Source organism: Mobula birostris, chromosome 10 (genome assembly GCF_030028105.1).
Source record: "Mobula birostris isolate sMobBir1 chromosome 10, sMobBir1.hap1, whole genome shotgun sequence".
NCBI classification, from domain to species: Eukaryota; Metazoa; Chordata; class Chondrichthyes; order Myliobatiformes; family Myliobatidae; genus Mobula; species Mobula birostris.
In genome coordinates, this window is record NC_092379.1 from 144,694,575 (window position 1) to 144,715,161 (window position 20,587).

Here is a 20,587-nt window from a genome sequence, read left to right on the forward strand (position 1 = left end):
AGTGGATCAGCTGGATAATGAGAAGGCACTCAAATACTTAGTGATTTATTTTTAATCTAAGACACTGAAGCATGTTGAAATAGATTTATCTTGACACCATTTGAGTGTTTGGCTCTCACTGCCTTATCTTTGCACTAAAGCATTTTGTAAATGTACAAGTGAATGTTTGTGTTCCAGTTAATTGCAGCAACACGACACTTCTTAAATAGATATGAGCTTACAGCTCTGTTCATAGTGAGATCTAAGTTCTAAGAGTATTGTAGCTGAGCTTGTTCTCTTATCCTGTTAACTTCATAATTTGTAAGTTACATTCAGCCCCCACCACCCGTGTCATGCTCTCTTCTTACTGTTGCCGTCAGGAAGGAGGTACAGGAGCCGTAGGATCCACACCACTAGTGTCAGGAACAGTTATTACCCCTCAACCATCAGGCTCTTGAACCAGAGGGGATAACGTCATTCAACTTCACTCACCCCAGTGCCCAGGATAGAAAGAGCTATAGAAAGTGGTGGATACCAGCCAACTCCATCACAGGAAAAGCCCTCCTCACCATTGATCACATTTACGTGGCGTGCTGACACAGTAAAGCAGCATCCATCGTCAAAGATCCCCACTATCCAGGCCATGATCTCTTCTTGCTACTGCCATCCGGAAGGAAGTACAGCAGCTGTAGGTCCCACACCACTAGATTCAGGAAAGCTATTACCCGTCAACCAGAGGGAATAGTTTCGCTGTCCTCGACACTGAACTGGTTTCACAACAAATGGACTTAATATGTATTACTTATTTGTTATTTTTGTTCTATTGTTTGTATTTGCAAATTAGATAGATAGATATACTTTATTAATCCCGAGGGAAATTTGGTTTCGTTACAGCTGCACCAACCAAGAATAGAGCATAAATATAGCAATACAAAAAACCCCAACAATCAAACACCAAAGTGCAAACTATGCCTGTTTGCCCATTTTGTGTGCAATTTTTTATTGATTCTATTGTGTTTTTTTGTATTTTCTGTGAATACCTGGAAGAAAGTGAATATGGTAACACATATCTGATAATAAATTTACTTTGAACTTGCCATTGGTCTGCCTTCCTCCCTTAGAGTGGAGTGACATTTGCAATCTTCCAGTCCCCCGGGACCTTGCCAGAATCAAGTGATTCTTGAAAGATCATGACCAATCCTTCCGTTATCTTTTCAGCAACCTCTCTCAAGCCTAGCACTTTTTCCTTTGTAATAGCAATGACACACACTCTTACTCCCTGACACTCCGGGACCTCTGGCACACTGCTAGTGTCTTCCACAGTGAAGACAGATGTAAAATACCCATTAAGTTCAACTGCCATTTTTTGTCCCCCATTACTACCTCACCAGCATCATTTAACTCTCACCTCCCTTTTACTCTTTATATAACTAAAAAAAAACCTTGGACACAGGAGATGTGGAGAGGATGTTTCCTATGGTGGAGGAGTCTAGGACAAGAGGGCCCTCAGGATGATAGAGGGCGTCCATTTAAAACAGAGATGCAGACAATAGGTCAATGGTAGACGCAATCTCAATGGCTCTCCACAGGGCTTTAGACCACCTGGACAACACAAACACCTACGTCAGGATGCTGTTCATCGACTACAGCTCAGCACTTAATACCATCATTACCACAATCTTGACTGAGAAGTTGCAGAACCTGGGCCTCTGTACCTCCCTCTGCAATTGGAACTTCGACTTCCTAACCAGAAGACCACAATCTGTGTGGATTGGTGATAACATCTCCTCCTTACTGATGATCAACACTGGCGTGCCTCAGGTGTGTGCTTAGCCCACTGCTCTACTCTCTGTATACACATGACTTTGTGGCTAGGCATAGCTCAAATACCATCTATAAGTTTGCTGATGATACAACCATTGTTGGTAGAATCTCAGGTGGTGACGAGAGGGTGTACAGGAGTGAGATATGCCAACTAGTGGAATGGTGCTGCAGCAACAACCTGGCACTCAACGTCAGTAAGATGAAAAAGCTGATTATGGACTTCCAGAAGGGTAAGACGAAGAAACATGTACCAATCCTCATAGAGGGATCAGAAGTGGAAAGAGTGAGCAACTTCAAGTTCCTGGGTGTCAAGATCTCTAAGGATCTAACCTGGTCCCAACATATCGATGTAGTTAAGAGTTTGAAGAGATTTGGCATGTCAACAAATACGCTCAAAAACTTCTCTAGTTGTACTGTGGAGAGCATTCTGACAGGCTGTGTCACTGTCTGGTATGGAGGGGCTACTGCACTGGACTGAAAGAAGTTGCAGAAGGTTGTAAGTCTAGTCAGCTCCATCTTGGGTACTAGCCTACAAAGTACCCAGGACATCTTTAGGGAGCGGTGTCTGAGAAAGGTAGTGTCCATTATTAAGGACCTCCAGCACCCAGGGCATGCCCTTTTCTCACTGTTACCATCAGGTAGGAGATACAGAAGCCTGAAGGCACACACTCAGCAATTCAGGAACATCTTCTTCCCCTCTGCCATCCGATTCCTAAATGGACATTGAAGCTTTGGACACTACCTCACTTTTTTAAATATACAGTATTTCTGTTTTTGCACATTTTTAAAAATCTATTCAATATACTTAATTGATTTACTTGTTTATTTATTATTGTTTTATTTATTATTTTTTTCTCTCTCTGCTAGATTACGTATTGCATTGAACTGCTGCTGCTAAGTTAACAAATTTCACGTCACATGCCAGTGATAATAAACCTGATTCTGATTATCCAGAAGGTGGTGAATTTGTGGAATTTATTGCCACAGGCAGCCGTGGAGGCCAGGTCATTGGGTGTACTTAAGGCAGAGCTTGCTTGGTTCTTCACTGGACACAGCATCAGAAGGTTATGGGGAGAAGGCTGGGGGGCGGGGCTGAGGAAGGAAAAAGGATCAGCCATGATTGAGTGGCAGAGCAGACTCACTCGATGGGCCAAATGGCCTAATTCGGCTCATATGACTTATGGTCTAATTATTCCCAATAAGATGCTACCCTATTTAACCAATGGTCCAGTTAACTGGAATCCACAGTGGTGTGTAAAGTGAATGTTTTGGATAAGGAGAATCGAGAAGCAGGGTTAAACGGGACTGTGCTCGCAATGCTCTGAAATGTTGTGATATCAAATTGAATGGTAACTACTTACTGCAGATTACAGATCCATTATGGTGTCGTTGGTCTGGAGATTGGGTGAGAGGATAATAGAGGAAAAGGGTAGGTTAGGGTAAGGAATGTAATGTAAGAAAGAAAACAAAAATAAAATCATTAAAGGTTACCACCTTACCAGCTTACTCATGAATTTGGTAATCCAAAGTGAACACACTATTGGTGCAGGATGATCCCTTCTGAAATTGATTCAGTTAAATTGCTTATTCCCAGGAGCACGCATTACATCCTAAGTAAAATACCAACGTATGTGCTTTAATTTTCATCGTTACCAATAGTGAAACGTCTTTGTGTTACTGTGAGTGGGTTGAAATAAACAAAGGTGCTAAGCTGAAAGGCAGGACCTTCAAGGTTGTGATCTCAGGATTGCTACCTGTGCTACATGCTAGTGAACCCAGAAATATGAAGGTTATACAATTTAACATGTGGCTAAAAGGTTGGTGTAGGAGGATCATTGGGCTCTACTCCAGGGAAGGTGGGATCTGTACAGAAGAGATGGTTAACACCTGAACTGGAAGAGGACTAATATCCTAGCGGGGTGGTCTGCCAATGCTGCATGGTGGGGTTTAAACTAGAGTTGCAGGGGTTGGGAACCAGACTGCCAGAACAGTTAATGGAGGGTTGTGGAGACAGATGTTGGTAAGACCTCATACAAAGTCAGGAATCAAAAGGTAGAGTATGGTGCAACTAGTGACACTGGTCTGAGTGCTACTGGTACTATGTAACCTGGTGCTAGCTGTCGCATGGTCGGGTGGTCAGTGACTAAACCGGCTCCCCCACCAGGCTTTCCTGGTGAGGAGGGTGGCTGGACACCCTGCAGGACGAAAAACAAGACCTGTCAAAGGGTGGATGAACCCTCTCGTAGGGTCAACGACCATATAGCAAACACGTGCCGTGAAGCGCGGAAAGGGCATCCCTTGCATCGAAGCTTGCTCTGGCCATTCACTGCAACAGAACTTTTCCCCGGCCGTCTTGGACCCCACCATGCCGCTGAATCCGGGAGGGGATGTCGAGAGGGTGGGTCTGGACCTGTGCAAACCCCTACCCGCCTAAAATCCATTCACGCACACATTGTTCCTTTCTGAGGAGTGGGGTATAAACCCCACTAACTGACTGAAAGGAACCATCATCATCCTTTGGGATGGATTGCCAGAGAGAGAGAGAGAGAGAGAGACTCAACCTTACGATTCCTGACTTTGTATGAGCTGCGTATATTTCAATGCAAGAAGAATCCTAGGAAAGGCAGGTGAGTTCAGGGCATGGATTAACATCTGGAATTTTGGTATTGTAGCCATTAGTGTGACTTGGTTGCAGGAGGGGCAGGACTGGCAATTCATTATTCCGGGGTTCTGTTGTTTTATACATGACACAGCAGGAGTGATTAAAGGAAGGGAAAATACCACAGCAGTGCTCAGTACTGACTGGAAAACTCATCTAGTGAAGCGTTATGGGTGGAACTGAGGAATAAGAAAGGTATGACCATGTTAATGGGACAATATTACAGGCCAACGAACAGTCCCCGGCAATTAGAGGAACAAAGTTGTAGATAGATTGCATATTTTTTCAAGAAACATAAGGTTGATATAGAGGTGATTTTAACTTTCCATGTATTGACTGGGACTCCCATACTGTAAAAGGACTAGATGGGGTGGAGTTTCTCAAATGTGTTCAGGAAAGTTTCCTTAGTCAGTACGTTAAGTCCAATGAGAGAGTGTGCGATGCTTGATCTGCTGTTAGGGAATGAGACAGGGCAGGTGACAGAAATTTATGTAGGGGAACACTTTTCATCCAGTGATCATAATGCGATTAGTTTTAAAGTAAATATGCAAAAAGATGGGTCTGGTTTGTGGGTTGAGATTCTGAATTAAAGAAAGACCATTTTTGATGGCATCAGAAAGGATCTGGCAAGTATGGATTGGGACAGGCAGTTCTTTGGTAAAGTAGTACATGGTAAGTGGGAGGCCTTCAAAAGTTGAAATTTTGAAAATACAAAGCTTCTATGTGCCTGTCAGAATAAAAGGCAAGGATGACAAGTGTAGGGAGTCTTAGTTTTTAAGAGATATTGAAGTCCTGGTTTAAAAAACAGGTGCATAGCAGGGAGGAACAAAAGGGGTGCTTATGATGTGTAAGAAGTGCAAGAAACACTTAAAGAAATCAGGAGGGCTGAAAGAAAGCATGAGGTTACCCTAGCAGACAATGTGAAGGAGAATCCTATGGGATTTTACAGCTATATTAAGAGCAAAAGGAATTGTAAGGGATGAAATTGGACCTCTGGAAGGTCAGAATGGTAATCCATGTGTAGAGCCAAAAGAGATGAGGGAGATTTATAATTAATTGTGTTTGCATCTGTATTTACTCAGGAGACAGATACAGAGTCTATAGAAGTGAGGCAAAACAGCATCCACTTCTCCCAGGATCTCCCAGTAGCCACCCACTTCAACTCTGCTTTCCACTCCCATTCAGATATGTCCATACATGGCCTCCTCTACTGCCATGATGAGGCTAAACTCAGGTTGGAGGAGCAACACCTCATATACCGTCTAGGTAGTCTCCAGCCCCTTGGTATGAACATAGAATTCTCCAACTTCTGATAATTCCCTCCCCCTCCTTCTCCTATCCCTTGTCACTCTGCCCCCCCAGCTGTCTATCACCTCCCTCATGGTTCCGCCTCCTTCTACTACCCATTGTGTTTTCCCCTATTCTTTTTTCACCTTTCCTGCCTATCCCCTGCCTGCTTTCCCTCCCCCACCCCCTTATCTTTCCCCTCACTGGTTTTTCACCTGGAACCTACCAGCCTTCTCCTTCCCACCCTCCCCCCACCTTCTTTATAGGGCCTCTGCCCCTTCCCTCTTCAGTCCTGACGAAGGGTTCCCGCCCGAAACGTCGACCGATCTTTTCCACGGATACTGCCTGACCTGCTGAGTTCCTCCAGCGTGTTGTGAGTGTTGCTTTGACCCCAGCATCTGCAGATTATTTTGTGATTTGCGTCCACTTCTTGGACCCTATACAGATTACAGAGGAGGGGTAATCAGGGTAGGCAAATCCCCAGGGTATGAGAAGATGTTCCCTCGGACCTTGCAGGAGGCAATTTCAGAAATTGCCAGATCCTAGCATAGATATTTAAATCGTCCTTGGCAACAGGTGTGCTGCTGGGGGATTGGAGGATTGCCAGTGTTGTTCCACTGTTTGAGAAAGGCTCTAAACTTAAACCAGGAAATTATAGGATGGTGAGTCTGACAACAGCAGTGAGAAAGTTAATGGAAGATATTCTAAGGGACCGAATGTATACTGTAAGTATTTGGATTGATGTGGACTGGTTAAGGTTAATCAGCATGACTTTGTGCATGGTTGGTCATATCTAACCGATCTTGTAGGGTTTTTTGAGGAAGTTACCAGGAAAGTGAATGAAGACAAAGCAATGATGTTGTCTACCTGGACTTTAACAAAGCATCTGACAAGGTCCTGCTTGGAGATTGTTCTAGAAGCTTCAGTCGCTCAACATTCAGAATGAGGTAGTAAATTGGATTAGACGTTGGCTTTGTGAGAGAAGCCAGAGAGTGGTAGTAAATGGTTGCCTCTCTGACTGGAGGCCTGTGACTAATAGAGTGCTGCAGGGATTGGTGCTATGTCTGTTGTTGTTTGTCATCTATATCAGCAGTCTGGATGATAATGTGGTTAACTGGATCTGCAAATTTGTACATTATGGGGGTGTAGCGGATAGTGAGGAAGAGGCTTACAGAGGGATCTGCATCAGCTGGGAAAATGGGCTGAAAAATGGCTGATGGAATTCAATCCAAACAAGTGTGAGGTGTTGCACTTCAGTCAGACCAATGAGGGTAGGTCTTACATAGTGAATGAAGGGCACTGAGGAGTGTGGTAGAGTAAAGGGATCAGGAAATACAGGTACATAATTCATTGAAAGTGGTATCACACATAGATAGATGTAACCAAGATTGAAAGAGTGCAGAGAAAATTTACAAGGATGTTGTCGGGTCTGGAGGACATGAGTTATAAGGAAAGATTGAATAGGTTCGGACCTTATTCCTTACAGAGTAGGAAATTAAAAGGAGACTTGATAGAAGTATACAAAGTTATAAGTGGTGTAGTTTCAGTAAATGCAAGCAGGCTTTTTCCACTGAGGTTGGGTGGGACTGCAACCAGAGGTAATGGGTTAAGGGTGAAAGGTGAGAAGTTTACGGGGAACATGAGGTGAAATTTCTTCACTCAGAGGGACCATGAGAGTGTTGAACGAACTGCCAGCCCAAGTGATGCATGCAAGCTCGAATTCAATGTTTAAGCGAAGTTTGGATAGGTACATGGACAGTAGGGGTATAGAGGGCCATGGTCCCAGTGCAGATTGATGAGAGTAAGCAGCTTAAATGGTTTTGGCATGGACTTAATGGGTCAAAGGGTCTGTTCCTGTGCTGTGCTTTTCAATGACTGACTCTAAATGTATCAATCTAAGGCATTTGGGACATTCTCAAGACTGCCCGGAAGTCTTGGGGTTAAAATATTTGAATACTGAATTTCTATTTGTTGATAATGTGCCTGTGGAGGACAAGTCATTGGATATATTTGAAGCAGAGATTGAAAGGTTATTGATTAGTCAGGACCACAGGTTACGGAGCGAAGGCGTAAGAATGGGGTTGATAATAAATCAGCCATGTTGGAATAGTGGAGCAGATTCAATGGCTGAGTATCCTAATTCTGCTCCTTTGTCTTTTAACATGCCCTGATAATGTAACAATTTGTAACTCTTCATTGTGATTATATATCTTCAACTTTGAAGGGTATAACAAGGACAAATTTTCCCATGATGTCATATCCAAATCAGTTGAATAATTTGCTTAACAATAAGGTAACAATTCATTAATGTTATCGTGATGAATTACAAAATTTATGTAATGTTCATTTTATTTTGCAGAATCTTTGCTTCATTTTACCTCAGTTTTTATACCAATTCTTCTGTGGATTTTCACAGCAGGTGAGTATTATTCTATCAGTTTATAATACAGATTGGTGTGGAGAATGACTGAAAGGTTTGTGAACTTGCCCTTGACTCTATAGGTGAATTTTGACTGCTGGGAGCCATGGTTTTCAAGTTGAACCTAAATTGTGATCTGTTTTCACATTTCATCAACTTAATACTCATTGCCACAGATGGTTGTGGATGCCAAGTCATTGGGTATATTTAAATCGGAGGTTGGTGGGTTCTTGAATTGTCAAAGTGTCAAATGTCATGGGGAGAAGTTGAATGGAGAATGGAGTTGAGAGGGGATAATAAATCAGTCTTGGGGGAACGTCAGAACAGACTCGATGGGCCAAATGGTCTAATTCTGCTCTTGTGTCTTAATATGGTCTAATAATTTCTTTACCTCTCCCCACCACCACCACCACTAATCCCTATTCCTAGATCCTCCTGTGAACTGTAAACCTAAAACTGAGCAATTCAATTTATTTTATTTTTGATTTACTGCTTTGCTTTTTGCAGAATTTTATACTAAACTATTTATATTTTCTCTTTCTCTCTTTTTCTCACAAGCCACTCTATGATGCAACTTATCTCACTCTTTATAATATCAGCTTCACTTCTCTGCCAATCCTGCTGTACAGCCTGCTGGAACAACATATAAACATTGAAAGGCTGAGAAAAGAGCCCTCCCTCTACAGGTTAGTAGCATTTCTCTTTATTGAAGATTCAGTTGCAGTTCCTGATGTAGATTATGAAACTAGCAAACGAATACCATGACATAACACACAGGGCAACAAGGCTTAAGGGCTAATAAACCTGTTAAGCTACTTGTGATCTCACTGTACCTTTTTAAGCATACTCATGGTTCAGAATATTTCTATAGAAAAGGTGTTGTTGCTTGCTTACACCCTAACAGCTTGTTAAAAAGATTTTGCTCTTCAAATAACAAAAACCACAAGAGGTTCTGCAGGTGCTGGAAGTCCTGAGCAGCACACACAAAAAGCTGGAGGAACTCAGCAGGTCAGGCAGCATCTATGGAGGGGAATAAACAGCTGATGTTTTGGGTCCTAATGAAGGGTCTTGGCCTCAAAAACCGAGTGTTAATTCCCCATCCATAGATTCAGCCGTGCTGAGTTCCTCCAGCATTCTGTGTGTATCCTTACACAAGTATTGCAATATCTGAATTCATCTGTTAGAAATCCAGTTTATGATAAATTTGGAACAATGAATCGCTGTTGGAGCTAATGTGGAAAGAAAGTCACATGCTTCTCAAGTGCACCATAATTGGCACCTGTGAAGAGACTCTTGTCTGTATTTTATTTATTTATACAGCATGGAACAGGCCCTTCCGGCACTACAAGCTTTGCCATCCAGCAACCAACCTATTCAATCCTAGGCTAATTACAGGGCAACTTACAATGACTAATTAACCTACTAATCATCGAGCACATCTGCACAAAGTGTTGTCACAGGAAGACAGCATCCATCGCCAGGGATCCCCACTGCCCAGGTCACGATCTCTTTTTGCTGCTGCCATCAGGAAAGAGGTACAGGAGCTGCAGGGTCCACACCACCAGGTTCAGGAATAGTTATTACCCCTCAACCATCAGACTCTTTAACCCAAAGGGATAGCTTCACTTGCCCCGTCATTGAAATGTTCCCGCACCCTACAGACATGCATTTAAGGTCTCTTCATCTCATGTTCTCAATATTCATTGCTTATTTAATTGTTATTATTATTTTGCATTTGCATAGTTTGTTGTTTTGTGCACACTGGTTGAACATTCAAATTAATGCAGCTATGGATTGTATTATGGGTTTATTGAGTATGCCCACAAGAAAATAAACCTCAGGGTTATATGTAGTGACATGTATGTACACTGATAATAAATTTACTTTGAACTTTAAACTTTTAACCAGACTGTGGAGGAAGCCAGAGCACCCAGAAGAAACCCACACAGTCGTGGGAAGAATGTACACACTTGTTTTTTTTAACAGAGAATGCCTGAATTAAACTCTGAACTCCAACGTCCTGAGCTGTAATAGTGTTGTTCTAACTGCTATGCTACTATGGTGCCCACCAACAACCAATGCACTTCAGCCTGTTCTGGGGGGAGACGAGTATCACGGCACATTCTGGTACCAACATAGCATGCCCAACGTGTTGGAAAGAACAGAGAACTCAAGAAGCAAGAGAACAAGCCCCTTTTCATGCTTCCACCCACCAACACACATACAGTCCTCCAGCTGCAGAATCAGAATCATGTTTGATGTCGCTTGTATATATTGTGAAATGTTGTGGCAACAGTACAGTACAATATATAATAAAAAAAATCTAGATTACAATGAGCAATATAGATTAGAAATTGAATAAGTAATGCAAAATGAGCAAAAGGAAAAGGAAAAATAGTGAGGTTTTGTATATGGGTTCGTTGTCCATTCAGTAATGTGATACTGGTGGGAGAGAAGTTGTTCTTAAAACATTGAGTGTGTGTCTTCAGAGGTTTCAAATGTGCATTTAATGTCAGAGAATGCATATATTATGCATCCTGAAATGCTTTTTCTCCACAACCATCCACGAAAACAGGAGTGCCCCCAAAGAATGACGGTTAAATGTTAGAACTCCAAAGTCTCCCCCAGCTCCTTTCCCACCCACGTGTAAGCGACAGCAAGCAACAATCCCCCCCCCAATAAAAAAGCATCGGCACCTGCCACCAAGCACTCAAGCATGAGCTAAGCAACAGCAAAGACACTGACTTGCGGTACACCAAAGACTACTTGTTCACCCAGTACTTGACATACCACAGGCTCTCTCTCCCTAATAAGGGAAAAAGGGGTGTACCTGTTTCACAACGAGAGGAGAGACACAACAAACAATTCGCTGGATTGCAATATTAAAAGTCCATTGCATCACCTTTTCCGAGCTCTGTGCCCAAAGATCTCAGGTGTCTGGGCACTCAGCCTTAGATCTTCCATCTCCCATGACACACTGATCTGCCCGGACACCAACTTTCGACCTGCCCGTCTCCAGAGCCATGAGATCTCGGCCCTCTGAAGGCAAGCTGATCTCTTAGGCCACGCCCTTGGCGTACTGGATCGTGGCCAGTCGTGAAACCCCAAGAGTGGGCCCCATTCCCGCAAAGAACCGTAGTCAGCGTGTAATTCCGGGTCACGGTCTTCAAAAGAACCCTGAAAAGGGAAAATAGAGATATTAAAGATGGAAATAGAGCTGTTTCCAAAGATGCAAGCAAAGGAGGCCCCATTAATTCTCCTAAGCTCCTCTTCAGGCTGTTCTTTTAAATAAAATAAAATTTTCTTCATGACGGCATGCAATATACTCAAACTAGTATAAGGCAAGGTACTGTCTTTTTCCTGACGTGTTATTCATTCTTTCTCTGCAGTCACTTATGAGGAGCAGAAAGAACAGGTTCTCTGTCTCTCCTGCTCTTGCACTGATTCTCTTGTTCTCTGCTTCGATCCCATTCTACTTCCCAATGCCACTACAATTCTAAATATTGTTCCTGCGCCTCCTGTCACATCAAGCCTATCTGTGCTTGGTCTTTGAGAGAGCACAATTTGTTATCAGACCTTCTTCCAGTTCAGAAGGATTAGTTTGCTGTGGATAATTATCAATTCCTAATTTGAAAATGATAGTGTGGAATGAGCTGCCAGCGGAAATGGTGGAATGTGGTTCAATTATTATTGAATTTAAATATTAAATTTACTTTATATATATTTATCAGTTATTTAATATTTTTAATTTATTTATATTTCTTGTATTTTATTATGTTTTGCACAGTATTGCTGCTGTAAAACAACAAATTTCACAAGTCAATGGTAATAAATCTGATTCTGATTTCAACATTTAAGACAAATGTAGATAAGTACGTGGTTGGGAGGAGTATGCAAATGGGGCACTGTAGTCGGGGTGCAGGTTGATCGGACTAAGCCGAATAATAGTTCAGCATGGACTATGTTGGCTAAGAGGTCTATTTCTGTTTGTAAAAACAAACCATACAGCTTGAACGTGAACTGTGAAACACAATTTCAGACAGATCATTAAAGGAGTAGAGGAATCTCTGAGAAGCTTTTGGAATATTGTTCAGTGGTACAGCTGCAACATGAACATTTCTGTTTTGCCTACCCCAAGTCTGTGAATGACAGAGTATTGCTGATAATTCGTACTAAATTTCAACAATTACTGTTGGAGATCTAATTTGGATAGCAAGTATGATGAGGCTGTTTGGTATTTCAGATTATCTAAAGTAATTTTTCTTGTGCTAAATGGCCCTGTTGTGTAGCATTTGTTTTATTTTGCATTGCACTCCTATTAATTTTCCATAGAGTGCTTCAGATGGTTTATCAGTTTATCCGTTGTATGTTTATTAGTCGGAAGGACCCAAAGCATCCTTGAGGATCCCTTCCATCTATCCCACAATCTTTTGGCGCACGACAATCGGGAAGGAGGTACAGGAGCATCAGGACTAGGACTGCCAGACTTGGTGACAGCTTCTTCCCTCAGGCTGTGAGACTGATGAGTACCCTGGTACCAAGGTCTCATCACTGGGACAGCGAACTGTTTACGTGTACTGCGTAGTACATGCATTTCTGTATGATATTTTATTAACTTATTTGTGGTAGGATTTTGTTTTATGTGCTGTGCATGATATATATACTGTGGGTACACCATGCTCAGAAAGAACGTTGTTTTGTTTGGTTGAATCAATGTACAGTCAGGTGACAATAAACTTAACCAGCAGTTCTCCTGTTGTTTTTAGAAACAAAAATAGGAAAAGATCACAGTCCTGCAGGTTTATATTGATGGTTAAGTGTTGACTTTTTTAAACTATTATGAGTACCATGGTCCACTCTCCTTGCCTATCAGCTTCCTCCTTCTGCAACCTTCTACCTTTTCCACCTATCACTTCCCAGCTTGCTCCTCCATCCCACCTCCCCACCCACCTGGCTTCACCTAACCCTAACCCTTTTGCCAATCACCTGTCCAGCTCTTGGCTCCATCCCTCCCCCTCCTGTCTGCTCCTATCATTTCAGATCTCCCGCTCCCCCTCCCACTTTCAAATCTCTTACTATCTCTTCTTTCAGTTAGTCCTGACGAAGGGTCTCGGCCCGAAACGTCGACTGTACCTCTTCCTAGAGATGCTGCCTGGCCTGCTGCGTTCCCACCAGCATTTTGTGTGTGTTGCTTGAATTTCCAGCATCTGCAGATTTCCTCGTGTTCTCCTATCACCTTCTAGTTTGTCGTCCTGTCCCTCCCCCACCACATTATTCTGGCATCTTCCCTATTCCTTTCCAGTCGTGATGAAGGAATTGGTTCGAAACATCGACTCTTTATTCATTTATGTAGATGCTGTTGGACCTGCCAAGTTCCTCCAGCATTTTGTGTGCATTGCAAGTACAAATAAGTATCTTCAATATGTCTTCCATTTTTTTTTAGATTTAGATTAGATTATGAGGACACTCAGTCCTCGGTTATTGTCATTTAGAAATGCATGCATGCATTAAGAAATGATACAATGTTCCTCCAGAGTGATATCACAAAAAAAAAGGACAAACCAAAGACTAACACTGACAAGACCACATAATTATAACATATAGTTACAGCAATGCAAAGCAATACCATAATTTGATAAAGAACAGACCATTGGAATGGTATAAAAAAGTCTCAAAGTTCCAATCGACTCCCGACAGTCCCCAATAGCAGGCGGCAAGAGGGAGAAACTCTGTCTGCCATAAACCTCCAGGCACCGACAACTGTCGATGCACTGGAAGCACCCGACCCCAGCCGACTCTGAGTCCGTCCGAAAACTTCAGATTTGAGTTCAAGTTTATTGTCATTGAATGGTACACGTGCATACAGCTAAATGTTCCTGTGGGACCAAAGAGCAAAGCATAGTACATGTTTCATATGCAGCACATAAAATATTATTAACACAATAATTAAAAATATTCTGTATATGTACTCTACAAGTTGACAAAGTGCATTTATGAAATATAGTTAAATATACCACAGTATAATGCTACTGTGTTACTGGCATTGTTACTGTAATGTGTACTGGGTAGTAGCAGGGCATTCAGAAGTCTCACAGCCTGGGGGAAGAAGCCGTTACCTAACCTAACAGCCCTTGTTCTTATATTGAGGTACTTTCTGCCTGATGATAGGAGGTCAAAGACATTCTGGGTCAGATGAGAACCTTGACAGTGCTGAGGGCTCTGCAAGCACAGTGCTTCTGGTATATGTCCTGAATAGGTTGGAGGGTGTTGGGGGGGGTGGGGGTTGAGAGACACTCTGATAATTCTCTCAGCAGATGATTTTCTATCGGTATGTTTAGTAAAGTTTAGTATGTTTTGAAGGAATATGAAATTCTATTGAAGATAACTTACTTCATCCCTACTGGGGCATAGACCACTAACAGCAGCTTGCCACTGCCCTCTGTCCTGAGCCAGTTTTTTGAATTGTCCCCAGGTGTACCCTATCCCTTGATGCAACCTCCCTCTCCCAGGGATGAAGTGTTTGGGGCTTCTGTTGGCATTTCTGTAGCTCTCGAATTTTTTCAGGATGACCAACAATCCTCATTTCGTAGCTGGGCTTGGCAGCGTTTTTGAAGATATGCCATGTGCGTGATTTTTTCTTTTCTCTTCTACAGGAACGTTACCAATAATGCATTGCTTCAGTGGAAGCCTTTCCTTTATTGGACCATCCTTGGACTCTTCAATGGGCTAGTCTTTTTCTTCGGAGCATATTTTCTCTATGATAATTCATTATCTTCAGGGAAGGGGCAGGTCAGTAGAGAAATACTTTCATTAGTGACTGTCATTTTATTAGTTTTGATCATGTAAACCTCATGAACAAATGTATCTGTTTTAAAATGAGCATGAAGTGCCCATCTTGCTTTGTTATATAAATATTTTGTATTTTTATGTATTAACATTACTTGGAAATAAAAGGCCTCTCTCAAGTACTGTCATACTGTAATGACATGAAGCATTTACTGCTGTAAGCAGACACAGCATTGTCAGTTCCATAAACAGGAAATATAAGTGATAATCTCTTCAGTTGGTTCAGTGTTATTCGAAGTATTAGTAATAGTCAAACCACTCTAAATCAGTGGTTCTCAAACTTGCTTGGGTTAGCGCTCCTTGGCTACCAGACAATATCCCCAGTGTCCCCCTTTCCCCTTCTGGTCATTACATAAAAACTATAAAGAATTTTATTTGTGATGTACGATGAAAGAAAATAGGAACTGCGAATTCAAAGCAGTGGGAAATAATTGGAAAAATTAGTCAAATCTTTTTAAAACTACAAATAAAATTATTTCTTTGATTACAGTAAAAACAATTTTCATCCACAATTTTAGAGCCTACATTTGTAGCCCAACTATTCACTTCCTTGTCTTTTCACCTTTCAATGAGATGGATGGGCTTGGTGCAGTGTTATCAGCTTCTCAACATCAAGCTGAATGTCACGCAGAAAGAGTCTCAGATTACATTCAGTGGTTGCAGTCTGTATCGTTACCTTGAAATAAGTTGGGCAACTGCACTCCACTAAATGAGGTTGGAAAGGCAATAAAGAACATTTAGATCTTTTCACACAGTGTACGATTATGTTCAGTGATTTCTATATGCAGTCAAAAGTCTTGATGTGATTTTTTCTAAACCCCGGCTTGTTAATCCCTCAACTGCCCTGCTTGCTACCAAGTGCTCTTCCCACCACCGCTTTATCTTTATCGCCCCCTTAGAAACACCCACCACCCCTGAAAGGGCAATATTGCCCACCTTGGAAACCAGTGCCCTAAATAGTATCACAAATTAGTGAAAATGGGTAGATGCTAGAAATCCAAGCCACCCAGAAAATGTTGGAGGAACTCAGCAGGCCAGGCAGCATCTATGGAAAATAGTAAACAGTTGATATTATGGGAGGAGACCCTTCATCAGGACTGGAGAAAAAAAGATGAGGAATCAGAATTAGGTGGGGAGAGGGGAGGAAGAAATACAAGGTAGTAGATGAAACTGGGAGGTGGGGGGGGAGTGGTGAAGTAAAGAGCTGGGAAGTTGATTGGTGAAAAAGATACAGAGCTGGAGAGGAGGTAATCTAATAAGAGAGGACAGAAGGCCATGGAAGAAATAGAGAGAGGGAAGAGCACCAGAGGGAGGCAATGGACAGGCAAGGAGATAAGGTGAGAGAGGGAAAAGGGGACCGGGGAACAGAGAGGGGGGGATGCGTCATTACTGGAAATTCGAGAAATTGATGTTCATGCCATCATATTGGAGGCCGCACAGATAGAATATAAGATGTTGCTCCTCCAACCTGACTGTGGCCTCATCGATGGATATGTCGAATAGGAATTGGAAGTGGAATTAAAATGGGTGGCCACTGGGAGATTATGTTTTTTCTGGTGGACAGAACATAGGTGCTTGGCAAAGTGGTCTTCCAATCTCGGTCGGGTCTCACTGATGTACAAGAGGCCACACCAGGAGCACTGGATACAATTGATGACCCCAACAGGCTCACAGGTGAAGTGACATCTCACTTGGAAGGACTGTTTGGGGCAGTGAATGGAAGAGAGAGAGGAGATGTAGGGATAGGTGTAGCACTTGTCCTGCTTCTAAGGTTGAATGGCAGGAGGGAGATCAGTGGGGAAGGATGAATGGACCAGGAAGTCGCTTAGAAAGCGATCCCTCCAGAAAGCAGGAAGTGTAGGGGGGGAGAGAAAGATATGCTTGCTGGTGGGGTCCTGTTGAAGATGGCAGAAGTTATGAAGAATTATGTGCTGGATGAAAAGGCTGGTGGGATGGTAGGTGACGACAAGAGGAACTCTATCTCTGTAGGGGTGATGGATTGAGTGAGGGCAGACATGCACAAAATGGAAGAGATGTGGTGAGGGCAGCATTGATGGTGGAGGTAGAACATGGAAATCTACAGCACATTACAGGCCCGTCATATCCCGGGCGAAATTGGTTTTCGTTACAGTTGCACCATAAATAATAAATAGTAATAGAACCATAGATAGTTAAATAGTAATATGTAAATTATGCCAGTAAATTATGAAATAAGTCCAGGACCAGCCTATTGGCTCAGGGTGTCTGACCCTCCAAGGGAGGAGTTGTAAAGTTTGATGGCCACAAGCAGGAATGACTTCCTATGACGCTCTGTGCTGCATCTCGGAGGAATGAGTCTCTGGCTGAATGTACTCCTGTGCCCACCCAGTACATTATGTAACGGCCCACAATGCTGTGCCGACCATGTAACCTACTCTAGAAACTGCCTAGAATTTCCCTAGCACATAGCCCTCTACTTTTCTAAGCTCCACGTATCTATCTAAGAGGCTCGTAAAAGACCCTGTTGTATCCGCTTCCACCACCGTTGCCGGCAGTGCAGTCCACGCACCCACCACTCTCTGGGTGAAAAACCTACCCCTGACATCCCCTCAGTACCTATTTCCAAGCACCTTAAACTATGCCCCCTTGTGTTAGCCATTTCATCCTGGGAAAAAGCCTCTGGCTATCAACACAATCAATGTCCCTCATCATCTTATACACCTCTATTAGGTCACCTCTCATCCTTCACTGTTCCAAGGAGAAAAGGCCAAATTCACTCAACCTATTCTCATAAGTTATGCCCTCCAATCCAGGCAACATCCTTGTAAACATGAGGAAATCTGCAGATGCTTTAAATTCAAGCAACACATACAAAATGCTGGCAGAACGCAGCAGGCCAGGCAGCATCTCTAGGAAGAGGTACAGTCGACGTTTTGGGCCGAGACCGTTCGTCAGGACTAACTGAAAGAAGAGATAGTAAGAGATTTGAAAGGGGAAGGGGGAGGGGGAGATCTGAAATGATAGGAGAAGACAGGAGGGAGAGGGATGAGCTAACAGCTGGAAAGTTGATTGGCAAAAGGGATATAAGGCTGGAGAAGGGAGAGGATCATGGGACGGGAGGCCTAGGGAGAAAGAAAGAGGGAGGGGAGTACCCGATGGAGAGCAGGCAAGGAGTTATTGTGAGAGGGACAGAGAGAGGGGAAAAAAAGAAAAAGTAATAAATAAGGGATGGGGTAAGAAGGGGAGGAGGGGCATTAACGGAAGTCAATGTTCATGCCATCAGGTTGGAGGCTGCCCAGACAGAATATAAGGTGTTGTTCCTCCAACCTGAATGTGGCTTCATCTTGACAGTAGAAGAGGCCATGTATAGACATATCAGAATGAGAATGGGACGTGGAATTAAAATGTGTGGCCACTGGGAGATCCTGCTTTCTCTGGCGGACAGAGCGTAGGTGTTCAGTGGAATGGTCTCCCAATCTGCATCGGGTCTCACCAATATATAGAAGGCTGCACCGAGAGCACCAGACGCAGTATATCACACCAGCGACTCACAGGTGAAGTGTCGCCTCACCTGGAAGGACTGTCTGGGGCCCTGAGTGGTGGTGAGGGAGGAAGTGTAAGGGCATGTGTAGCACTTGTTCCGCTTACAAGGATAAGCGCCGGGAGCGAGATCAGTGGGAAGGGATGGTGGGGACAAATGGACATGGGAGTCGCTTAGGGAGCGATCCCTGCAGAAAGCAGAAAGGTGGGGAGGGAAAGATGTGCTTGGTTGTGGGATCCCGTTGGAGGTGGCGGAAGTTACGGAGAATTATATGTTGGAACCGGAGGCTAGTGGGGTGATAGGTGAGGACAAGAGGAACTCCATCGTTAGTGGGTGGCAGGAGGATGGGGTGAGAGAAGATGTACGTGAAATGGGGGAGATGCGTTTGAGAACAGAGTTGATGGTGGAGGAAGGGAAGCCTCTTTCTTTAAAAAAGGAAGACATCTCCTTCGTCCTGGAATGAAAGGCTTGTAAATCTTGTAAGTCCTTGTAAATCTCCTCTACACTCTCTCTATAGTATCCACTTCCTTCCTGTAGTGAGGTGACCAGATCTGATCACAGTACTCCAAGTGGGGCTTGATCAAGTTCTTATATAGCCTTAACATTACCTGACAGCACTTGAACTCAGTAGAAGCCCCTTTCTTTAAAGGAGGACAACATCTCTGTCATTCTGGAATGAAAAGCCTCATGCTGAGAGCAGACGAAGGAATTGAGAGAAGGGAGAAGAAACAGAGAGATCGAGAAGGTGGGTGGGAGGGGGAGGTATCGGAAATGGACAAGATAAATTTGAGGGCAGGGTGGAAGATGGAGGCAAAGTTGACAAAGTCAACTTTTGGGCCATGAATGGTAGTGAGGGAGGAGGTGCAGGGGTAGGTGTAGGCATTTGCAAGGATAAGTGCCAGGAGGAAGATCAGTGGGAAGGGAATAACGGACAAGAGAGTCACATAGGGAGTGATCCTGGCAGAAAGTTGGGGGGTGGGGGACATGTACTTGGCAGTGGGATCCTGTTGGAACTGGTGGAAGTTCTGGAGAATTATATGCTGGACACAAAGGCTGGTGGGGTGGTAGGTGAGGACGAGGAACCCTATCCCTGGTGGTATGGCGGGAGGATGGGGTGAGGGCAGACGTACAAAATAGAAGAGGTGTGGTTTGAGAGCAGCGTTGATGGCGGAGGAAGGGAAGCCCCTTTGAAGTAGGAGGACATCTTCATTCTGGAGTGGAAAGCATCAGCCTCAGAGCAGACGGAGGAATTAAGAGTATTGGATTGGCATTTTTACAAGTAACAGGGTGGGTAGATGTATAGTCCAGGTAGCTGTGAGAGTCCGTGGGTTTACAATGGACATCAGTAGATAAGCTGTCTCCAGAGATCAAGAAAGGGGGAGGGAGGAGCCGGAAGTAGACCAGGTAAACTTGAGGGCAGGGTGGGAGTCAGAGGCGAAGTTGATGAGCTCCACTTGGGTGCAGGAAGCAGCAGCAGTGCAGTTGTTGATATAGCACAGGAAAAGTCAGTGAGTGGCACCAGTGTAGGCTTGGAAAATAGACTGTCCCACTTAGCCGACAAAAAAACAGTTATAGCTGGGACCCATGCAAGTGCCCATGGCTACACCTTTTATTTGGAGGAAATGGGGGTGGGGGGGGAGGTGGACCAAAGGAGAAGTTATTGAGAATGAGAATGTTCCACCAGACAGAGGAGAGTAGTGGTGGAGGGAACTGATTGGGTCTGTGCTTGGGGCCAGGGAACTTGAAATCTTTGAAAAGATCAAGAGCGTGTGAACTGTCACAGATATAGATAGGAAGAGATCAAACCGGGCGGATAAAACTAAGTCAAGGTATGCAGGTGTTAGTTTAGTGGGGCAGGAACAAGCTGAAATAATGGGTTTACCTTAATCTTGTATCTTCCATTTGAATTACAGAAATTAGATTTTCATTTACTGCTTCATCAAATGGTTGTGATATCCTTTTATTCTTGTCTTTTTGTCATTTATCATTGAAGATTTCCTTTCCTTGGAAATTGCTTGTTAACGAATTTCCATGAGTCTTCTTTCTTGGCATC

The 20,587-nt window shown here is 43.4% G+C and overlaps 1 protein-coding gene across 3 annotated transcripts in view; it reads left to right on the forward strand.

The window, feature by feature from the left end:
- The window catches only part of atp11c (ATPase phospholipid transporting 11C), a 218,016-nt gene that overhangs the window by 168,142 nt on the left and 29,287 nt on the right, over positions 1 to 20,587 (forward strand). For all 3 annotated transcript variants that reach the window (XM_072271059.1, XM_072271058.1, XM_072271057.1), the window contains exons 23-25: positions 8,109 to 8,168; positions 8,727 to 8,854; positions 14,822 to 14,957. In XM_072271059.1, coding sequence (XP_072127160.1) covers positions 8,109 to 8,168; positions 8,727 to 8,854; positions 14,822 to 14,957 — 324 coding nt within the window. The remainder of the gene's footprint in view (positions 1 to 8,108; positions 8,169 to 8,726; positions 8,855 to 14,821; positions 14,958 to 20,587) is intronic.